This window comes from Prunus persica, chromosome G8 (assembly GCF_000346465.2).
Source record: "Prunus persica cultivar Lovell chromosome G8, Prunus_persica_NCBIv2, whole genome shotgun sequence".
Lineage (NCBI taxonomy): Eukaryota > Viridiplantae > Streptophyta > Magnoliopsida > Rosales > Rosaceae > Prunus > Prunus persica.
In genome coordinates this window covers 9,151,184-9,168,451 of record NC_034016.1, presented here as the reverse complement: position 1 = coordinate 9,168,451, position 17,268 = coordinate 9,151,184, and the positions used below count along the sequence as shown (strand labels likewise).

Here is a 17,268-nt window from a genome sequence, read left to right as displayed (position 1 = left end):
AAATTCAGAGCCTCAACGCTCTCTCTCTCTCTCTCTCTCTGTGTCACTGCAACCTCCCTGGAGGCCTCAATCCTTCTGAGCTCAATCAATCCCAGACCCGCAGACGCAGTCGCGTCAGAGATGAGCTTGGCAGAAACAGGATATTTGTTCTATACCTCAAAAATTAGAGCCGTTGCAAGTTACAGCCATTTAGGCTTTTTAGCCAACATTTTCATGTACCCATCTTATTAAACACAGACCCATTTGTCCAAAATCTTTAATTTCGGGTCCTTCTCCTTGTTGAGACCAAACCAAGCATGAGAAAGAACAGAGGTTTCAGGCTAAGACACAAGCTAGTGAGAATCTTCAAATGGATTATCCTACCCAGAAAAGACCTGAATCGATGCCAGAGACTGGAGCCTCCGACCCAAAACTACAACCCCATTTCCAAATTCTTCACCTTGGCTCGGTTTCTTCGGCGTGGAGCAAAGCAGATCTGTTCGGCAAACTCGGGTTATATTCGGATCCGTGAAGCCCCTGTTGAAACCAAAGTTGCAAAACCGGTTTCTGTACCGAAAGGGCATCTGGCTGTGTACCTGTTGAAGGAGGCTGAGAAGGTTTATGGGTTCAATCATCCAGGTCGGATCGTGATACCATGTGAGGTTTCGGAGTTTGAGAAGGTGCATATGAAGATTGCCGCATGGGATCAATGCCCAAGGCGGAGAAGGAAAAGCCGTCGCTAGTGCGGGTGCGGGTGGCAATTTCGACAGGAATGGTGGGAGATTTGGAAGCAATCTGAAGCATGAGGTCCCAAGGTTTCATCGGTGTCAATTACTGCCAAGCCGCCGACAACCTCCCTCTCCACCAGATCGACCGCCTCTACCTCCTTGACTTTGTGGATCCCCCTGGTTTTGTCCAGGAGATCTCTTCCAGGGTCCCCAGCGTCGTCGTTCTGGATCACCACAAGACTTCCCTCCTGCCCCTCCGAGGTGCTCATCCATCGTTTGCCACACAGTGACAGAGCGGGCGACCCAGCCAATTTCAGTGGCGGAGACCATTTTCATATAAACCCCCCTCTCTCTCTCTGAGGGCTTTTGTGTCCCCCTTTCATCTAGTTGATCTCTTGGCTTAGGTTCAGTGTGGCCTGAGAAGAATGGGAAGTAATAGTGCTGAACACATTCCCATGTGCGAGCAAATTGAAGTGGTAGAACTATGGGTCAACTCGTCTGGCAGGGTTGGCAGTTGCAATCTGCTGACTCGCCCGTTCCAAGTTGTGAGTTGGGTCATGTGGTCCTTGCGAAGGCTTGGGCTGCGTGTCTCTTAGACAAGAGGGTACAGCGTGAGGCTGGTTTCACAGAGCAGATTGCCTCTGTCACTGGTGTACTATCCGAGCAACAACGACTAATATGCCGAGGAAAAGTTCTAAAGGATGATGATGAGGTTTTCTCCAGTCAGCAAGGACAGAGAATAAAACAGTGTAAATGCAGAGGCAACTTTGACAGACCCATGATGACGGCCACGACCGAAATGATGAGCAGCACCCACTGATAAAGAAAAGCACCCACCGAAATGATGAGATTCCCACCATCTTTTTCAATTATTATTATTCTATATTATTTAATATTAATATTAATGCATGTGCTAATGGCAGGTCAAATGAAAACACAGTGACAAGCATGATACCTTACAGCAAATTAGCACGAAGATGGCCATACTTCTATAATATATATATATATATATGAAAAGTTGATGGTAATATAATATACTATATTTATCTGCCATTCTATTACTAACCTTTAACAAAATGGACCCTTGGTAATACTGAACATATTATCAGTGGGAGACCGTTACTAATACTAACATTTTTTTTTTATTCGGTGGTGGTTTTAACCACATATTTATTTTATTTACTGTATGGTATAGGTTTATTACCCATACAACAGTATTTATTTAAAAGGGTGGTGCGGGTTTATCGTCCACGACTTTACTTTTATTTAAATGTATGGAGCAGAATTAGTGTCCATACAAGCACGTTTACTTTACGAATTTAATTTACCGCACATTTAATTTTATTTAAAGTATGGTGCGGGATTAACGTCCATACAGCAAGCAATTTAATTTATGAATTTATTTTACCGCACATTTACATTTATTTAAAAGGGTGGTGCGGGTTTATCGTCCACGCCTTTACTTTTATTTAAATGTATGGAGCAGAATTAGTGCCCATACAAGCACGTTTACTTTATGAATTTAATTTACCGCACATTTAATTTTATTTAAGGTATGGTGCGGGATTAACGTCCATACAGCAAGCAATTTAATTTATGAATTTATTTTACCGCACATTTACATTTATTTAAAGTATGGTGCGGGTTTATCGTCCATACTAGTAATTTATTTATCAGCAATTTATTTTACGGATTAATTGTGCTGTATGATGAGTTTTTATAGTAAGCAGATCAGGACCAGAAGTTCCTTGATCCTCATCATACAATTACATCAGGACTTGAAGATCCTTGATGATGATGTTAATATGAGAGCTGACAGTCTCTCCAGTACTATATTTGTAAACATGTGATTGGACTTGAGGGTCCTTGATCCCTGACATGTAAATTAGGACCTGGGGTTCCTTAATGATGTAACAGTACCGTATTGGTTCATAATGCCGTACACATGGATGATAACTGTACCGGCAAATGTACTGTACACATGAATAGATACGTATTCATGATTTGATGAATAGTACCGGATATATGAATAGTGACGTATACATAAATATTAACCATTTTGGGTAAACCATCACTATTCAAAAAGGAACCTGCAGTTCCTTAAACTCATGGATGAGCAATTAAATGAGATGCCAGAAGTCCCTCAAGATATGGACAATTATGTAAGGGCTTGAAGTCCAGAAATATGTACAGAAAATTGTAAAAATGTCCATACCATGAGAATATGTGATTTTGACTTGAGGTTCAAAATCTAACAGTGTTGAGAACCTGAAGTTCCAACAATTAAATGGACAACCTTTGAGGTATTATTGCAAATTGTGGTACGCCACATATTTCTTTGGCATAAGAGAATGATGAATTTAATAAAGTTCGATTTTGTTATAATCGACACCTCAAGGAAGAAATATATTTTGTGAATTCCGGTTGTTAAGAATACACCGTGAAATGGATAATATCAATATAAACCTCAAATGATGAATTGAGGCTCCCACATATTTTGATATATCTGGGCCAGAAGCACATGGATTCAAATATGTGAGAAATCCCGAATTTGAGGTTGTGGGTATATAGTAGTTAATGCTCTTCACTACTATATTACGATATTATCGTAACTTTTACTCAATTCATATTTCATGTCCATTTGAAAAGGGCAAATAAATTCTGAGTTTTGTGTTTAGCCCAGGCCAAAAGTTCCGGGCTCCCATACGTTGAAATATGAAATTTGGGAGAGTCGATGTGGTTATTTGAACCTATAAGGCACAAGGTTCCAAACCGTCATTTTGAAAAGACGTAAAAACCACAGGTGCAAATTTTAAGAATGTGCGCAATTATTATAACAGGAAATGAGCAAGATGAAACGCAGTTGCTCCAATCAAGTTTTGCAAAGGCAATATCTATAGGAGGAAATATGGCTACAGTTTCCAGGATCCCAATATTATCTCAGATCCCCATATTATCTTTTTCTTTCCCAGAGTCCAAAACTTCACGTGGCCTCTGATAATGCCTGTCAGCACTTTCGGCGTTTTCAAGTATTATTTTTGTCAAAAGCCGATCTTGCTTTGCGGATTTCACGGAGCTACTTTTTCAAAAGTGCCCCGAGAATCTCACAATTTTCCTATGGTTAATTTGAAATTCACCGGTTCTACCTATTCCTCTTATTTGTGTATAAATGTGTTACTAACGAAATTTTCTTTGCAGAAGACATCCAGTTTTCTCCATACCTAGTGATGCGATATCTACTTGTTTTTCTTATCAGTGAGCACTTAATATGCCCGAGAAGCAAGACTATCTCTGATCATCCATTCAGGAAGCGAGACTATCCCTGATCACGTTTCCGCCACATCAGGAAATTGTGAAGGCAACCTTATGCTCTAATCTCCGGAAGTTCTTCTAGACTATAAGAAATGTGAGCTGGTTGTTTGCTCCCACCAGCTTCCTTCCTTGATTGCTGAGCTTGTTGTCTGCTCCCACCAGCTTCCTTCCCTGATTGCTTACCTTCTCTTGCAATCAATATCACAATTTTTTGCATTTTTTCTCTTTTTGTAACTCTCTGTTCATAAGAGATTTTATTTCTTTAGAATGAACATCTGAAGAAAGAATCCATGAAGTTTGTTTTTTCACAGAGAAAAGAGTTGTGCTTTTACTCTTGCAGGATGTAACTAGATCATCAAGCGCTACATTTACTGGGCCGATACAAGCTTGAATGATACTTGAGAAAAGTTTCTCCCACCTAAGGATGTAAGCAATACTTGTGTTATTTTATGCTTATATACTTATTTGATATTTTATTTTGAAAGGTAACCAAATGGGGAGATAAGTCTGTTCCAAAAGAATGGCTTGTATGTATCCATGAATTATTAGTGCAAATTTTACAGATTGTAAGTTGGATACATTGATAATATACTGCACAGATTAAAGTCCCATAAGAACAGAATATGGGTATAGCAGTGATCAATATGATGCACGCCTGTTGCGTAGCAAATGATGTGGATTGAAGTCCCGAAAGGACAATCCTTTGACATGTCAATATTGATATTGTGCACGCCTAAATGCGTAGTAAATTATATGGGTTAAAGTCCCATAATATGGGTTAAGGTCCCAGCAATTAATTGACATGAATGTATTAATCTGTGGCATGCCTTCAGCATGACAGATATATGGGTTCTAAATGTTCCAACTCCCTAAATGGAGATTATCCATGCCCTACTGCTAAATAACGCTCCAATGGAGGTTATAATCCACATTCTCACATAATAAAAGCCCCATGAAGTGGCTTGGGTACCCAAAAGCAAAGAAATGCTTATAATTGATGCATGCGCATGCACATGAGAATGGTGAGATCATGAATTGATGAATGACAATTTTTGGTTTTGGAGTAGCTACTCAAATCATCAATGGGCTGTGTTGATTGGAACCACGTTCAATTATTAAATGTCGACAATATCATTGGCCAAAATGGAACGAGGTAATTCCATTATAGATGAGAATGAACGTGAATGAACAAACCCACAGTACGAACCCCAAAAGATGTTAATACTGAAATTTATACTTGGGTGTTCGGAATAAAAGGGAATATACCTACTTTGTATGACACACTGTTTCTGGCAGAAACAAGGAATGTTGGGTTTTCTCCATATTTACAGATTCAATTGTGCCCCCCTTTTTACACAATTACGGAGACCAACATATTATCTTTAAGGGTTATTAAATGCAAGGAGCATATCGCCAGAAGCGATTTCCTAAAGATGTATAAATAGCTGGGTAAAAGCTATATAATGTGTCATAAAGATTAAACCCTTTTAAACAAAATCCGTTGAGAGGATTGACATTGAATAAAGCAAGTCCCTAAAGGACATGTGCTTGAAGCACAAAATTTGTACTCAATATTAATATGCATAAATTACCTCAGTGAGTACATTGATTATAATGTGATTGCAACACATTAAAGCTTCTGCAGAATTCACGAAATATTTATCTCGACTTAAAAAAATCGAGCATTATGCCAACGAGATTCTTGCTTATACTAAGAAAGTATTGAAGCATTTTTATGAGGATTATCCGTTGGACACTTTAAGTATTTTCCGGAAGTATATTGGACCGTACATCGTATTTTCCAGATAGAGCTCAACTCCATCACCATCATTTTGGGATGATGTGAGGCATATTTGATGCAATCTCAGCATAACACCATATACGGGCATATTTTTGAGTGAACTTACAAATAGCCCAAGTGTTATTAGATATGCGGACTCTGGAAATCTCTATGGTCGCTTACTGGAAAAAGCTAGTCATGAAGTTTTCAGGGGGAGATATTCATCAGGGGGAGCGTGGTTTTAATAAAGACCTCCATACACTGTACTCTTTTTCCTTCATCCAGGTTTTTATCCCACTGAATTTTTCCTGGTAAGGTTTTAACGAGGCAGTGTCGCTCAAGATTGACTCACAGAAGCAGTATCAACTACGATATTCAGAAAGGTGAACAACAGTATGACTTAAAGATATTTTACCAAGCATCAGGGGGAGCGTGCTATCAATAAAGATCTTCGAACACTGTACTCTTTTTCCTTCGTCCAGGTTTTTATCCCACTGGATTTCTCCTGGCAAGGTTTTAACGAGGCAGTGTCGCACGCGCGTCAATATACACAGAATTTTATGTTACACATGATTATGTACTCTTTTTCCCTTTGACCAGTTTTTGTCCCACTGGGTTTTTACTGGCAAGGTTTTTAACGAGGCATATTCCATATCATTTGTGGTCTCCAAGGGGGAGTGTTGTAAATATAATAGTGGAGCCCACCTCTATTAGAAGATGCTTGCCTATAAATAAGGCATCCCCCCTACTTGTAATACACACACATACAGATATCAGAATGAGAAATCAGCTTCTATGCTCTCTCTATATCTCAATTCCCTCTCTCCAATTCTTCTAGATTTATAACAGTCATACTTTTATAGAACATAACTACTTATATTATCTTTTCTTAATTCTAAAAATAAAAAAGAAAACCGATTGAGCATGTGCCAAGGGGCTAGTTTTTATATAAAACAAATGGCGGGTATTTTTTTTTTTTTTAGGATCTTTCCTATTGAAAGGGGCGATAGCATATTAAACTCACACACACAACACGGATGCTAGGATTCAAACCCAGGACCTTGCATGAGGGAGTAAATACTCCAAACCACTACACTAGTAGGTCCTTTTTAAATACAAACGGGATGCACAGTTCCATTAAAATCAAAGAAAAATTAGTGTATAGTAACAAAAAAACTTTAGTAATTAGCATATGATACATTACCTATTTTTGTTTTGGATATGGTGGATGAGTTTTAAATTTTATTTTGTTAAAAGCCAACGGCCCTACCCATGTGCTCTTTAAGCTTATTTAATTTGTATTTGAAATAACATTTTTACCCTTCATATTTTATATGAGAGGCAGATCACGCCTCAGCTATGGATTCATCCTAAACGAAGAGCACGAGGTCGCAACCACCACCAACGACAACCATGGCTAAGAAGGTCACTGCAAAGTGCCAGAGAAAGGCCTTTTTCACCGGAGAAGCAATCGATGACTGAGAAGGCATTTTCTGGCGGAGAAGCAATTGATGATGACCATGGCTCGTCCTGGCGTCACAATTGCCTACGGAGAAGGCGTTCTGCGGTCCATGGAGAAGCAATCGGAGAATCGATGCTGACGGAATAGATCTTCGTCTCCTGTGGTAATTCAAAACCTATATTAATTATTGTGTTGTTTTTTAATATGATGTGGTCTGATTTTTAGGTTATGCGATTGAATTACTTGAAAATGGGCTTTTCTTGAGATTTTTTTGTTTAATTTCAGTGGTGTTGTTTTGAGATTTGAACTGTGGCTGCTTTGTTGTGTTTTGATTTCGTTTATGAATCTATTAGAATGGCAGCTAGGATAGCATATTGATCATCCAAGGGAAATTTCCTCATGTGCTTTAGCATTTCTAATTGTTGAAAAATATTTACTTCTGGTGCTTTAGAAACATCCACCTTTACCATTATAGTTGTTATATTTGAACAAATATTACCTGCTCCTGTAATTTTTCTTGACTATGAATCCTTTTCGCAAATTCATCTGCTTCAAGCTCAGCTTATGTTTGGGCCTAATTTGGCACACCCAGCCCAAAAAGCCCAGAAACAATAAAGACAAACCACAAGGCCCAAGCAGTCTGGACTCTGCAAATAAACTTGGGCCTCGAAAAAGAGAAAAAGAGCAATCAGCCCATGGCTCCAGAAAAATCAAAAGGGCTTGAGCATGATTAAAAGAGAAGAAGGAGCCCAAAAGGAAACAGACCCACGTGAATCTTTTTCTTTGATTTAGGAAAGTCAACAATTTCAATTGGGTTAATAAAGAGTTGACAGAGGCAGGTGAAAAGAAGGGACGTCTCTGAAATCTCTGCCACCAGAAGATCAAAACCCTTTTATATATTCAGAGATATTGTTTCTACTCCAAATAAGGCACCATCTTTTAAGGGATACGCAGATTGTTTTCTAAAAAGATAAGCAGGAAACAGGGAGTTGTTCAAACTGGCAAATCAAACTAAACCATCACAGTTTGAGCTCTCACAAGGGGTAGTTGGAATTAAAGAAGGATTAAGTTTTCTTTCAAAAAACAGAGAAGTGATTGACTTAAAGAAACTGACCATTGAGAGCTTATCTGCCAGAATTGATAAAACCTCTCTTTCTTTACATTTTAAAAAATGAAAGATCTTTTGAGAAAATATGCCGCCCATTTCTAAAGAATCAGAAACCCTACTCCAAAACATTTCTTATAAATATAGGAGAAGGAGAACAGAGCAAGAGAGACTCATTTTTCAACAATCAACCAAAGGCAAAAACTCAAAATGATCACTTGAAACTAAAAACTCATTTGAGCCACAAAAGAAGCCAGCTATAGATTAGAACTTCCAAGTTCAGACTTAGAGAAATAAGTCATTCAAAACGAGACTTCTCTCGTTACAAATTTGGTTTAGCAAAAGCCAAGACAAGCAGAGTTTGAGTTTTCACAAATATGAAAACCTCAACAAATTTATGGAGAGCCCTGATCAAGCAGAACAGGTACCATAGTGCAGTTCCGGCTCAGTAATCCTCATGTCCAGCCACTTCTGCCCCTTTCAGACCAAAGAAGTTGCAGTTCTGCCCGTTCGAAAAGCCTTCCAGGGCTTGAAATAGATTAAAGCTCTGCCAAACTCAAACTTTGGTAACGATTTACAGCTGAAGCTTAGCAGTTGAAGTTGTTGACAATTCAGTCCAGCACAAACATACCCAGTCCAGCCCGGATTAGAAGCTTATATCTAGGCAAAAATGGAATTTTAGCCATTTTTTTATTTTAGAGTTGATCTTTTCCTTTCTAGTTTTGTAAAAGGTAGTTCTGCCTAAAAACAGTCCACTTTATTATCATTTATTCTGGCCAGAACTATCAATCTTGTACTGAGATAAATTGTGAAGTCTTCACTAGTCTGAGGTAAGAAAATAACTTACTTGGGAGACATTCCTCAACCAAATTCATGATCGCTTGTTTAGAAATAAGTAACTTGGGGCGCAAGTTATCTATTTCAAAGAAGTCTGCTAGGATTTTTTATTGCTAGTAGTGGCATGCTCGCACACCAAAGAAAGTTGGCTTGTTAACCAGTCAATGGTTTTCAAGGCAATGGAGAACTTTGCGCTTCCATCATAGGAGTAAACACAAAACGGGTGAACAACTTCATCACAGGCCATCTCCTCCCTGTCATTCCATAGATGAGTACTACTAACAGCAACATACAATACAAACATCCGAACCTTTCTTGTTATCCTTCCCCACCTTTTAAAGGTAAGATTTGTTGTTTTAGCCCAATATCTAAGGCTAACACACATGAGCACAAGGCTTACAAGTTACAAGACTCTAGAATCCAATGAACTCAAGCATTCCTTGTGATTGTTACTTCAAAAGGCAATAAGAAATAAACACTGAGCAGAATTTTTAACTTCAAAAATGGGCATAAGAGAATTTGGAAACTGCATGCAGTTTTAACTTCAAAAATGGGCAGGGGAAGATTTGGAGGCAGGGTATCATTGTGTCAATTGTTAGTTTATATTGTTATTTCAAAAATGGGCAGAGGACGATGAAATTATTGAGATTAATTTGCATGCATTTGATGTCTATCATGTCTGTGTTTTTTGTGAAATTAAGTTTTTGCGGTTTCATTATGGAGAATGCAATAATTTTGTTGTGCCTAATGTTCAACATTCAGATATATATTTATATTTGTGATTATTGGCTGATTATTGGGTGTAGTTCAAAGGATTCTTCTGCAGCTCAGTTAGGCACAGCACAATGTCCTTCTTTGTACTTGTGGAGTTTGCTGTCTAAATTATTTAGTTTGCAGCAATGCATATTTCAATTCTGTTTTGTTTCTAGCTATATTTTCAATTTCGTCCCAGAAAGTTGAGATCATATTGCGGTTCTTAGGATAGAGATGCTTGTTGTTTATGACATCACTGTCATATGATATTTCGCAATACCATTTAAGCTTTAGTTCAGTAAAATTTTATACACGTTCTACATTGTAGTTTTGCAGAAACTACATTGCAGTTTCAGAAACTGCACTACAGTTTCGGTAATTACAATTGGATTTTTGCTCTTTCCTTGGCCTTCAACCTCACCAATTTGAAGAGTATAGGCTATCTAGATGAGGAATTGGGTGGGCAAGAGGAGTAGAACTACCCAAGAGCAAGAGAACTCAAAATTGGACTTTTGGAAACTGCATTGCAGTTTTCATTTAATTACAATTGGATTTTTGCTCTTTCCTTGGCCTTCAACCTCACCAATTTGAAGAGTAGATGCTACCCATATGAGGAATTGAGTGGGCAAGAGAAGAGTAGAACTACCTAAGAGCAAGGGAACTCAAAATTGGACTTTTGGAAACTGGAAACAGCATTGCAGTTTTCATTTAATTACAATTGTTTTTGTAGCTGTTTTTATTTTTGTTTTTTTAACATAATTGACATCTACATTGTATTTTTGTTGCAGTTTCTGTTTTTATTTGCATTTTTTGTGTGAATAAGTGTTGAAGTGAATTTTTTTTTTAATTAAACCATTGATTGTTTATATAAATATTGTATAACTGAATAAATATTACAAAATCAAGTTTGGTGTAGTGGTTTGTGAGTGAGCCTTCCTCCTTTAAGGGTCAAGGTTTGAGTCCATTCAATGACACAAGAGTCCGATGGTGGTGGCCGACGGTGGTGGCCGGCGGCGGGATTCCAGCAGTTGTGGGCGGCGGTGGGATTCCGGGGGTGGTGGCTGGCGGTGGGATTCTAGCGCTGATGGTTGGCTAGATATGGACATGTGGCATAATATGCTTGCCTTAGAAGGAGTGACATTGTGTGTAATTTTGATATTTTTTAATGATATTTTGTAAAATTAGGTACTACATTTTGGTCTTTAGCCTTATGCTAGTTAGATGAAATTGTAATAGTATCTTCCAAATTAGTAAACTATATTGTGTTTTAAAACTAAAACTCCCTAAAATCAATTGAAATGGACCGTTTCCCTAAGGCAAACCACCTCAACCTTCCCTTGACGCGATACTTCTAAACATAACAGGACCCTCTTTGGATCATTTTAGCAAACATTTGGTGTGCACTCTGGGTAGCCCACCAACCTTCCATAGGGTCAAGATCGGAGCTTCCAGGAAGATTTCGAGGTTTCATGGAGCCAAGCGACCTCTTTTGTCCCTCTGAAGATCCGCTCTTGGTTGGGGCCACTTATTGTGGTCATAGTAGTGGCTTGGGTGTTGGTGGCAGGTGACATTTGGAGGGACATAAGTAGAAGGATGTGTGTTTTAATTTATTTTTAAGTGTTTATTTTTAATGTTTGTTGTATTTTATTCTCACTTTCTAATTTTCAATTTAATTTTTATATTCTTTCTAAAATCCTACTAATTGCAAAGTCAAACAAAGAACTAATATAAATTATACTAAAAAAATTACAAAAAAATAAAATATACTAAAATTCAATGTAACTACTTCATTTGCCACACATGCAATAACATAAGTAGCTCTCTCTAGCTTTTGATTACTGTACCTTTAAATTTGGATGTTACCATGTGTACACCACCACAAATTTATATAGCCAAAACTTTGACTGCAGTGCAAAATCATACGTATTTATGAAACTTCGAAAGCCAAAGAATTTAGGTGTATTAAAAAAATCATTGAATATATTCAAATGTGAATTAATTTTAAAAAATCTAGTTTGAATTAGGGGTGGGCATCGGGACCGGAAAACCGGAACACCTAATCGAACCGGTGAAAAAAAACCGGAAAAAAAATCGGTTGACCAAAAAAGTCAACAAACCGGACCGGAACCGGACCGAACCGGTTCCAACCGGTTCCGGTTCTGGTTTTACATCTCTCCGCACCGGACCGGACCGGTCATATATTTTATATTTATATTTGTACAAAATTTTAAAATCTGATGCCATATTTTAACTTTTATAATCACTAATTTTCCAAGTTCAACTTCAAAAAATTTCTAAATGTATGAATTGGATTATTTAAAAAAATAATAAATTAATAATCCGATTCAAAACCGGAACCGGTCAGAACCGAACCGGAATCGGTTAGAACCAAACCGGCCGGTTTTTGAAAATTTTTTTGCCTAAACCGGACCGATTAAATAATACCAGTTTCAGTTTCGGTTTGAGGTGAGAACCGGACCGAACCGGACCGCGCCCACCCCTAGTTTGAATACACCAAAAATTTTATAGAAAATTTGGCTTTTCTCCATAGAAGTGATATTTCTTTGACTGCAACCTATCTCTTTATTTTTCCATGACTAGGATCTAACTCAGCAAGTTACCTAATCAAGCTAAGATCCTGATTTAATATATTTTTTAGATTTTAAAATTGCGCCTATTTACAATTCAACGTGTTTTGTGGGGACTTTTAAAATGTGATCCTCCAATTTATTGTGGTTTTTCCCTCTAATAGATTGTATTCGAGTCTCTTCTATTTATTATCTGTTTTTACTTTAGGTTTTCCTTCAGCTGATTGTATGGGATTCAATCATCAGTTACCGTTGGTTTTTATTATGGTTTTAATATGTACCATTGTGTTTTCCGTAGGTTTTGAATGTGGGTTTAATTTGGGGAATAGCATTTTCATCATATTTAAATTTCTGAGAAAGGCCCGAGGCTTCTCCACGTGTGTTTTTGTTGGTTCAGTTGCTGGTTCCGGAGCCGACTTCACAAGCTTGTGTTTGCATACTGCAGGTAAATTACAGTGTTTTCCATATAAGGAAAATGGTGTTTTCCTTATAAGCATGATTGTGTTCTTCTTGTTGTTTACCTTTGACTACTTTAAGCATTGGAACTCCAATATTTTGCCTACTAACCCTTTCAGAGGCTATAAAGTTCTTTTTAACAATATTTGCACTATCTTTCGAACTCCATTCATCCAAGCAATTCCTCAACATCAAGACCAGTGAAATTTTCACCCCTGTTACAATTGCGAACTCCGTCATTGTAACATGAAAATATTTTATTATTCTTGTTTGTGCAAATAATCTCACGGGAGAATATTCGCCCAAGATTCCTTCATCTTCTCCGCCTCTCTTTCTCCCTGCAAAACAGATCGGAGTAAAAGGACCACACCCGGGAGGTGTTGGCCAAAGGCCCTCCGATGCCTAAGTTAGGTAGGGTATTTCAAGGAAAACCGGGTGGCCGGAGCCATGTGTGGTGGCCGGAGCCTTGTGTGAGAGAGAGAGAAAGAGAGGAGGTGGCTAGGGTTTTTGAGAAATAATTTATGCAGAGTTTCAGTAGGAATTTTGACGTACCTCTACCATTGTGTGTGGCTATGCTTTTATAGTAGTCTCGGAGGCTAGGGTTTCAGAGGAATAATTTCGTAGATGGAAGGGAATTATTCCTCCCCTTTTTAGAATTGATTTGATTAATTAGGGATTTGATCAATTAGGGTAAATCAAATCCCTAATTGTGGTAGGTATCAAATCAAATCCTGACTTAAATGGGTAACTCCTCATTTAATTGGAAATTGGGGTAGGAATAGAATTAATTCTCGACCCGATTAGGTAATATTCTATTTAATTTGGTAATCCCCAATTAAATTGAATAATTCCCAATTAGGTCAAATAATCCCCAAATGGAAGGAATTATTTGACCTAGGGTTTTGATTTAATTAGGTTCCCACAAATGCCCCCCAGCTTCTGCGTGGCGTGCGGCGGCATGTAGGAGATCTGGATTAACCGTTGGGCCATCCAACTGCATTTGGGCTTCCTTATTTGAATTGGGCTCCTGCATGGAGGAGGCTTTTTACTCGGGCTGTCCAGCTGTAACTAGGCTGGAGGTGCGCGATCTGCTGCTGGAGCAAGTGGCAGTTTAGGTCATCTTTTTTGTGGATGATCCAAATTGCTTCAATTCCTTCTTATTTTTGTGCCACGAACTAGGATCAGTATGAGTCAAGGCGATCATGTGCGGAGCACGAACGTGCTGAAAGTCAGCGGCAGATAGGAAGAGGAGGTTGGCGACGATCCGCTCGTTCCTCTCACCTACTGCAATGGTAAGTTGCATCCCTCTGATCTGCTACTGTTGCCATCGAACTCTTTGCTGTGTCTGACTAACTTTTGTCTTATGCTTGCAGATGATGCCATCCGAAAGAAGCTCGTTCTCGACCCGGACATGACGAAGGTTCGACAAGCTTTGAGCATCCCCGCCAAGTTTCGTGAATGGCGCTAGCTGCTGAGCGAACATCGGAAGGAAGTCGGTGGCCTGCCCCCTGCTGAAGATATTGAAAGGTGGAAGTCGCGCTGCTTGGAGCTAAGTGACTTGCCAGTTGAGCGGGATGAGTCATCGACTGAGTCCCCCGAGGGTAGGAAAGCGTGTAGTAGCTCTGCTCGAGATGAAGCTGTAGTTTCACGATCAGTGGATATGTTTCCACAGCGAAGGCAGCCGAGATCTTCTCTTGCCACGAACAAGTCTTCTACAAGGGAGGTCTCGCCTGCTCAGAAGGCCCATATGGGAGTTGCTCCTGCCTCGTCTGCCGGGATCAAACGCCTCGTCAGCGCGAACAGCAAGAAGGCCAACGACATGCAGGAGGTTCGGGAAATTCTGCTCAAGTCTTTGCCCGTGCTGCCTAAGACCCGTGATCTGCCACGCAAGGAAGCCGCTGGGAAGCAAGGTTTGGGTCGTCCGTGCCGATCTGGGAACCAAGCTGAGATGACTGTACCTCTGTCTAGCAACCACGACTCATCTGCGGGGCCACGAACAGTCAAGCACAGGGCTGACTCAATGTTGCAAGTTGCAGCCAAAAGAGCTAAAGAGTCGTCTGCTCGAGCCAAGAGTCCTCCAATTGCACGAACTGCCGGTCTGGGAACTGGTGATAGCTCTGCTGGGGGTGAGCCAGTGTCTGATCTGCTGAAAACAGGCTTTCTGTCAAGTCCATCTGCTTGCGCTAAGCTAGTTGATCACATGTATCGAGCTGGTGACCTTTGTGCTTTCTCGAGCCTTCCCTTGGATAAGCAAGAAGAAGCTGCAATTGAGGAAGACAAATGCCAAGGTGGGTCAGCTGATGAGGCTAAAGCGAATGCGAAGGAGCAAGCAGCCGAGGCGGTTGAGCAAGTTGTGCTGGTTGGGCAGAATGAGGCTGTTGCCAGTGCAGTTGAGGATGTGACCGGCTAAGGGTCTCCTGCTGAAGTTCCCTAGTAGTTGTAGTTCATTTTTGCTATTTTTGAACTTTGTTATTTTCTTTCAATAAGTGGTCTTTGTTTGACCATCTTACTTTTTGTTGAACTTGGCTGATTGGCCGCTTTGTTATGGAATTTTCAGTTGTCTTTCGAACTTCAATTCTCATTGTATCTTGTAAGTGTGTGTCCGGAGACATAGCACTTGGAAGATATAGCGCTTGAAAAAGACTCCATTGAGTTTGTGCTCCAGAGAGCAGCTTGTCTGCAATTGAGGTAAGGCTTGTCGCATGTGTGCGTATGTCGGGGACCTAACGCTTGAAAAAGACTCCATTGAGTTTGGGCTCCGGGGAGCAGCTTGTCTGCAATGGAGGTAAGGCTTGTCGCCTGTGTGCGTATGTCAGGGCGCTTGAAAAAGACTCCATTAAGTTTGTGCTCCGGGGAGCAGCTTGTCTGCAATGGAGGTAAGGCTTGTCGCCTGTGTGCGTATGTCGGGGACATAATGCTTGAAAAAGACTCCATTGAGTTTGTGCTCCGGGGAGCAGCTTGTCTGCAATGAAGGTAAGGCTTGTCGCCTGTGTGCGTATGTCAAGGACATAGCGCTTGAAAAAGACTCCATTGAGTTTGTGCTCCGGGGAGCAGCTTGTCTGCAATGGAGGTAAGGCTTGTCGCCTGTGTGCGTATGTCGGGGACATAACGCTTGAAAAAGACTCCATTGAGTTTGTGCTCCGGGGAGCAGCTTGTCTGCAATGGAGGTAAGACTTGTCGCCTGTGTGCGTATGTCAGGGACATAGCGCTTGAAAAAGACTCCATTGAGTTTGTGCTCCGGGGAGCAGCTTGTCTGCAATGGAGGTAAGGCTTGTTGCCTGCATGTATATGTTTTGCAGCCTTCTGCTTGATTTTCCTGGCCTCGGACTTGTCATCAGGCAAGTTTTCATTCACTAGGTAGTCAATGATGGGTTCTTACCAGCTAGGATCCTCGTCGATCTGCATTAGGTCCGGTTGTTCTGCCTCTTCTATGCTAGGCTGGTCAAGGTGTTCGACTGGGATAGAGCGTCTGAACTGGGTATCCAGTGCTGATCCTAAGCTTGCCAGTGCATCTGCATGCGCGTTCTCTGCTCGGGGCACTTGCTGGATGGTGAAGGTGGGAAATGCCTTCAACAGCTCTTGGACTTTGTCAAGGTACAAGATCATCTTTGGGTGCACTACTACAAAAAAGCAAAAAGACGACGGTAAATCACCGTCGTGTATTCGGTTTTTCAATGGTCGTGGAATCCACCGTCATCTTTTCCCTCATAAACCACGATGCTAAATCACCGTCGTTGTTACAATATACAACGTCATCAACAAATACAAAACGACGTCTTTGAACTGCAAAAGATCTAAAAAAGCAGTCGAGGATGAGAATAGACGACCAACTCTCTAAAAAAACCATCGTTAAAAAGGAAAAATATGACACATATTAACAGAACAAGGCCGCAAGATAGACATACAACGACGAAAATTAAAATAAAACGCCGTTAAATATCATTTTCACAACAATAAAAAATATGACGTCTTTAAATACATTAGAAGACAACGTTATTTATACCTACTACATCGCCTATATAAAAAGAGCCGTCGTAAAATAAATTTTCCACTTCGATTTTTCTATAAAAGATGACGTGGAAATAGTTGTCAGTGTCATTATTTACGACGTATGTATTTATATAGTAGACGTTGAACAACGAAACAACGTCGGTTACAAATATATAAGAGTCGTATTACAAAATTTATACGTCCTATTTTCAGAAACAAACAACGACGATAAATATTAGACGTTGTTAAATACAACAACGTCGAAAACAAATAAAAAC

At 39.8% G+C, this 17,268-nt stretch overlaps 1 protein-coding gene and 1 long non-coding RNA gene across 2 annotated transcripts; both read left to right on the top strand.

The window, feature by feature from the left end:
- LOC18768523 (auxin-responsive protein SAUR36) lies at positions 297 to 722 on the top strand. The gene has a single exon (XM_007201570.1). The coding sequence runs from the start codon at positions 297 to 299 to the stop codon at positions 720 to 722; it is 426 nt and encodes a 141-aa protein (XP_007201632.1).
- LOC109950715 lies at positions 6,845 to 11,277 on the top strand. Its single transcript, XR_002273016.1, has 2 exons — positions 6,845 to 7,424; positions 10,863 to 11,277. It is a non-coding gene; the product is annotated as an uncharacterized LOC109950715 (long non-coding RNA).

Excerpts from the sequence above, each read along its gene's own strand:
- LOC18768523 (XM_007201570.1), top strand. The coding sequence starts at position 297 with ATGAGAAAGAACAGAGGTTTCAGGCTAAGACACAAGCTAGTGAGAATC.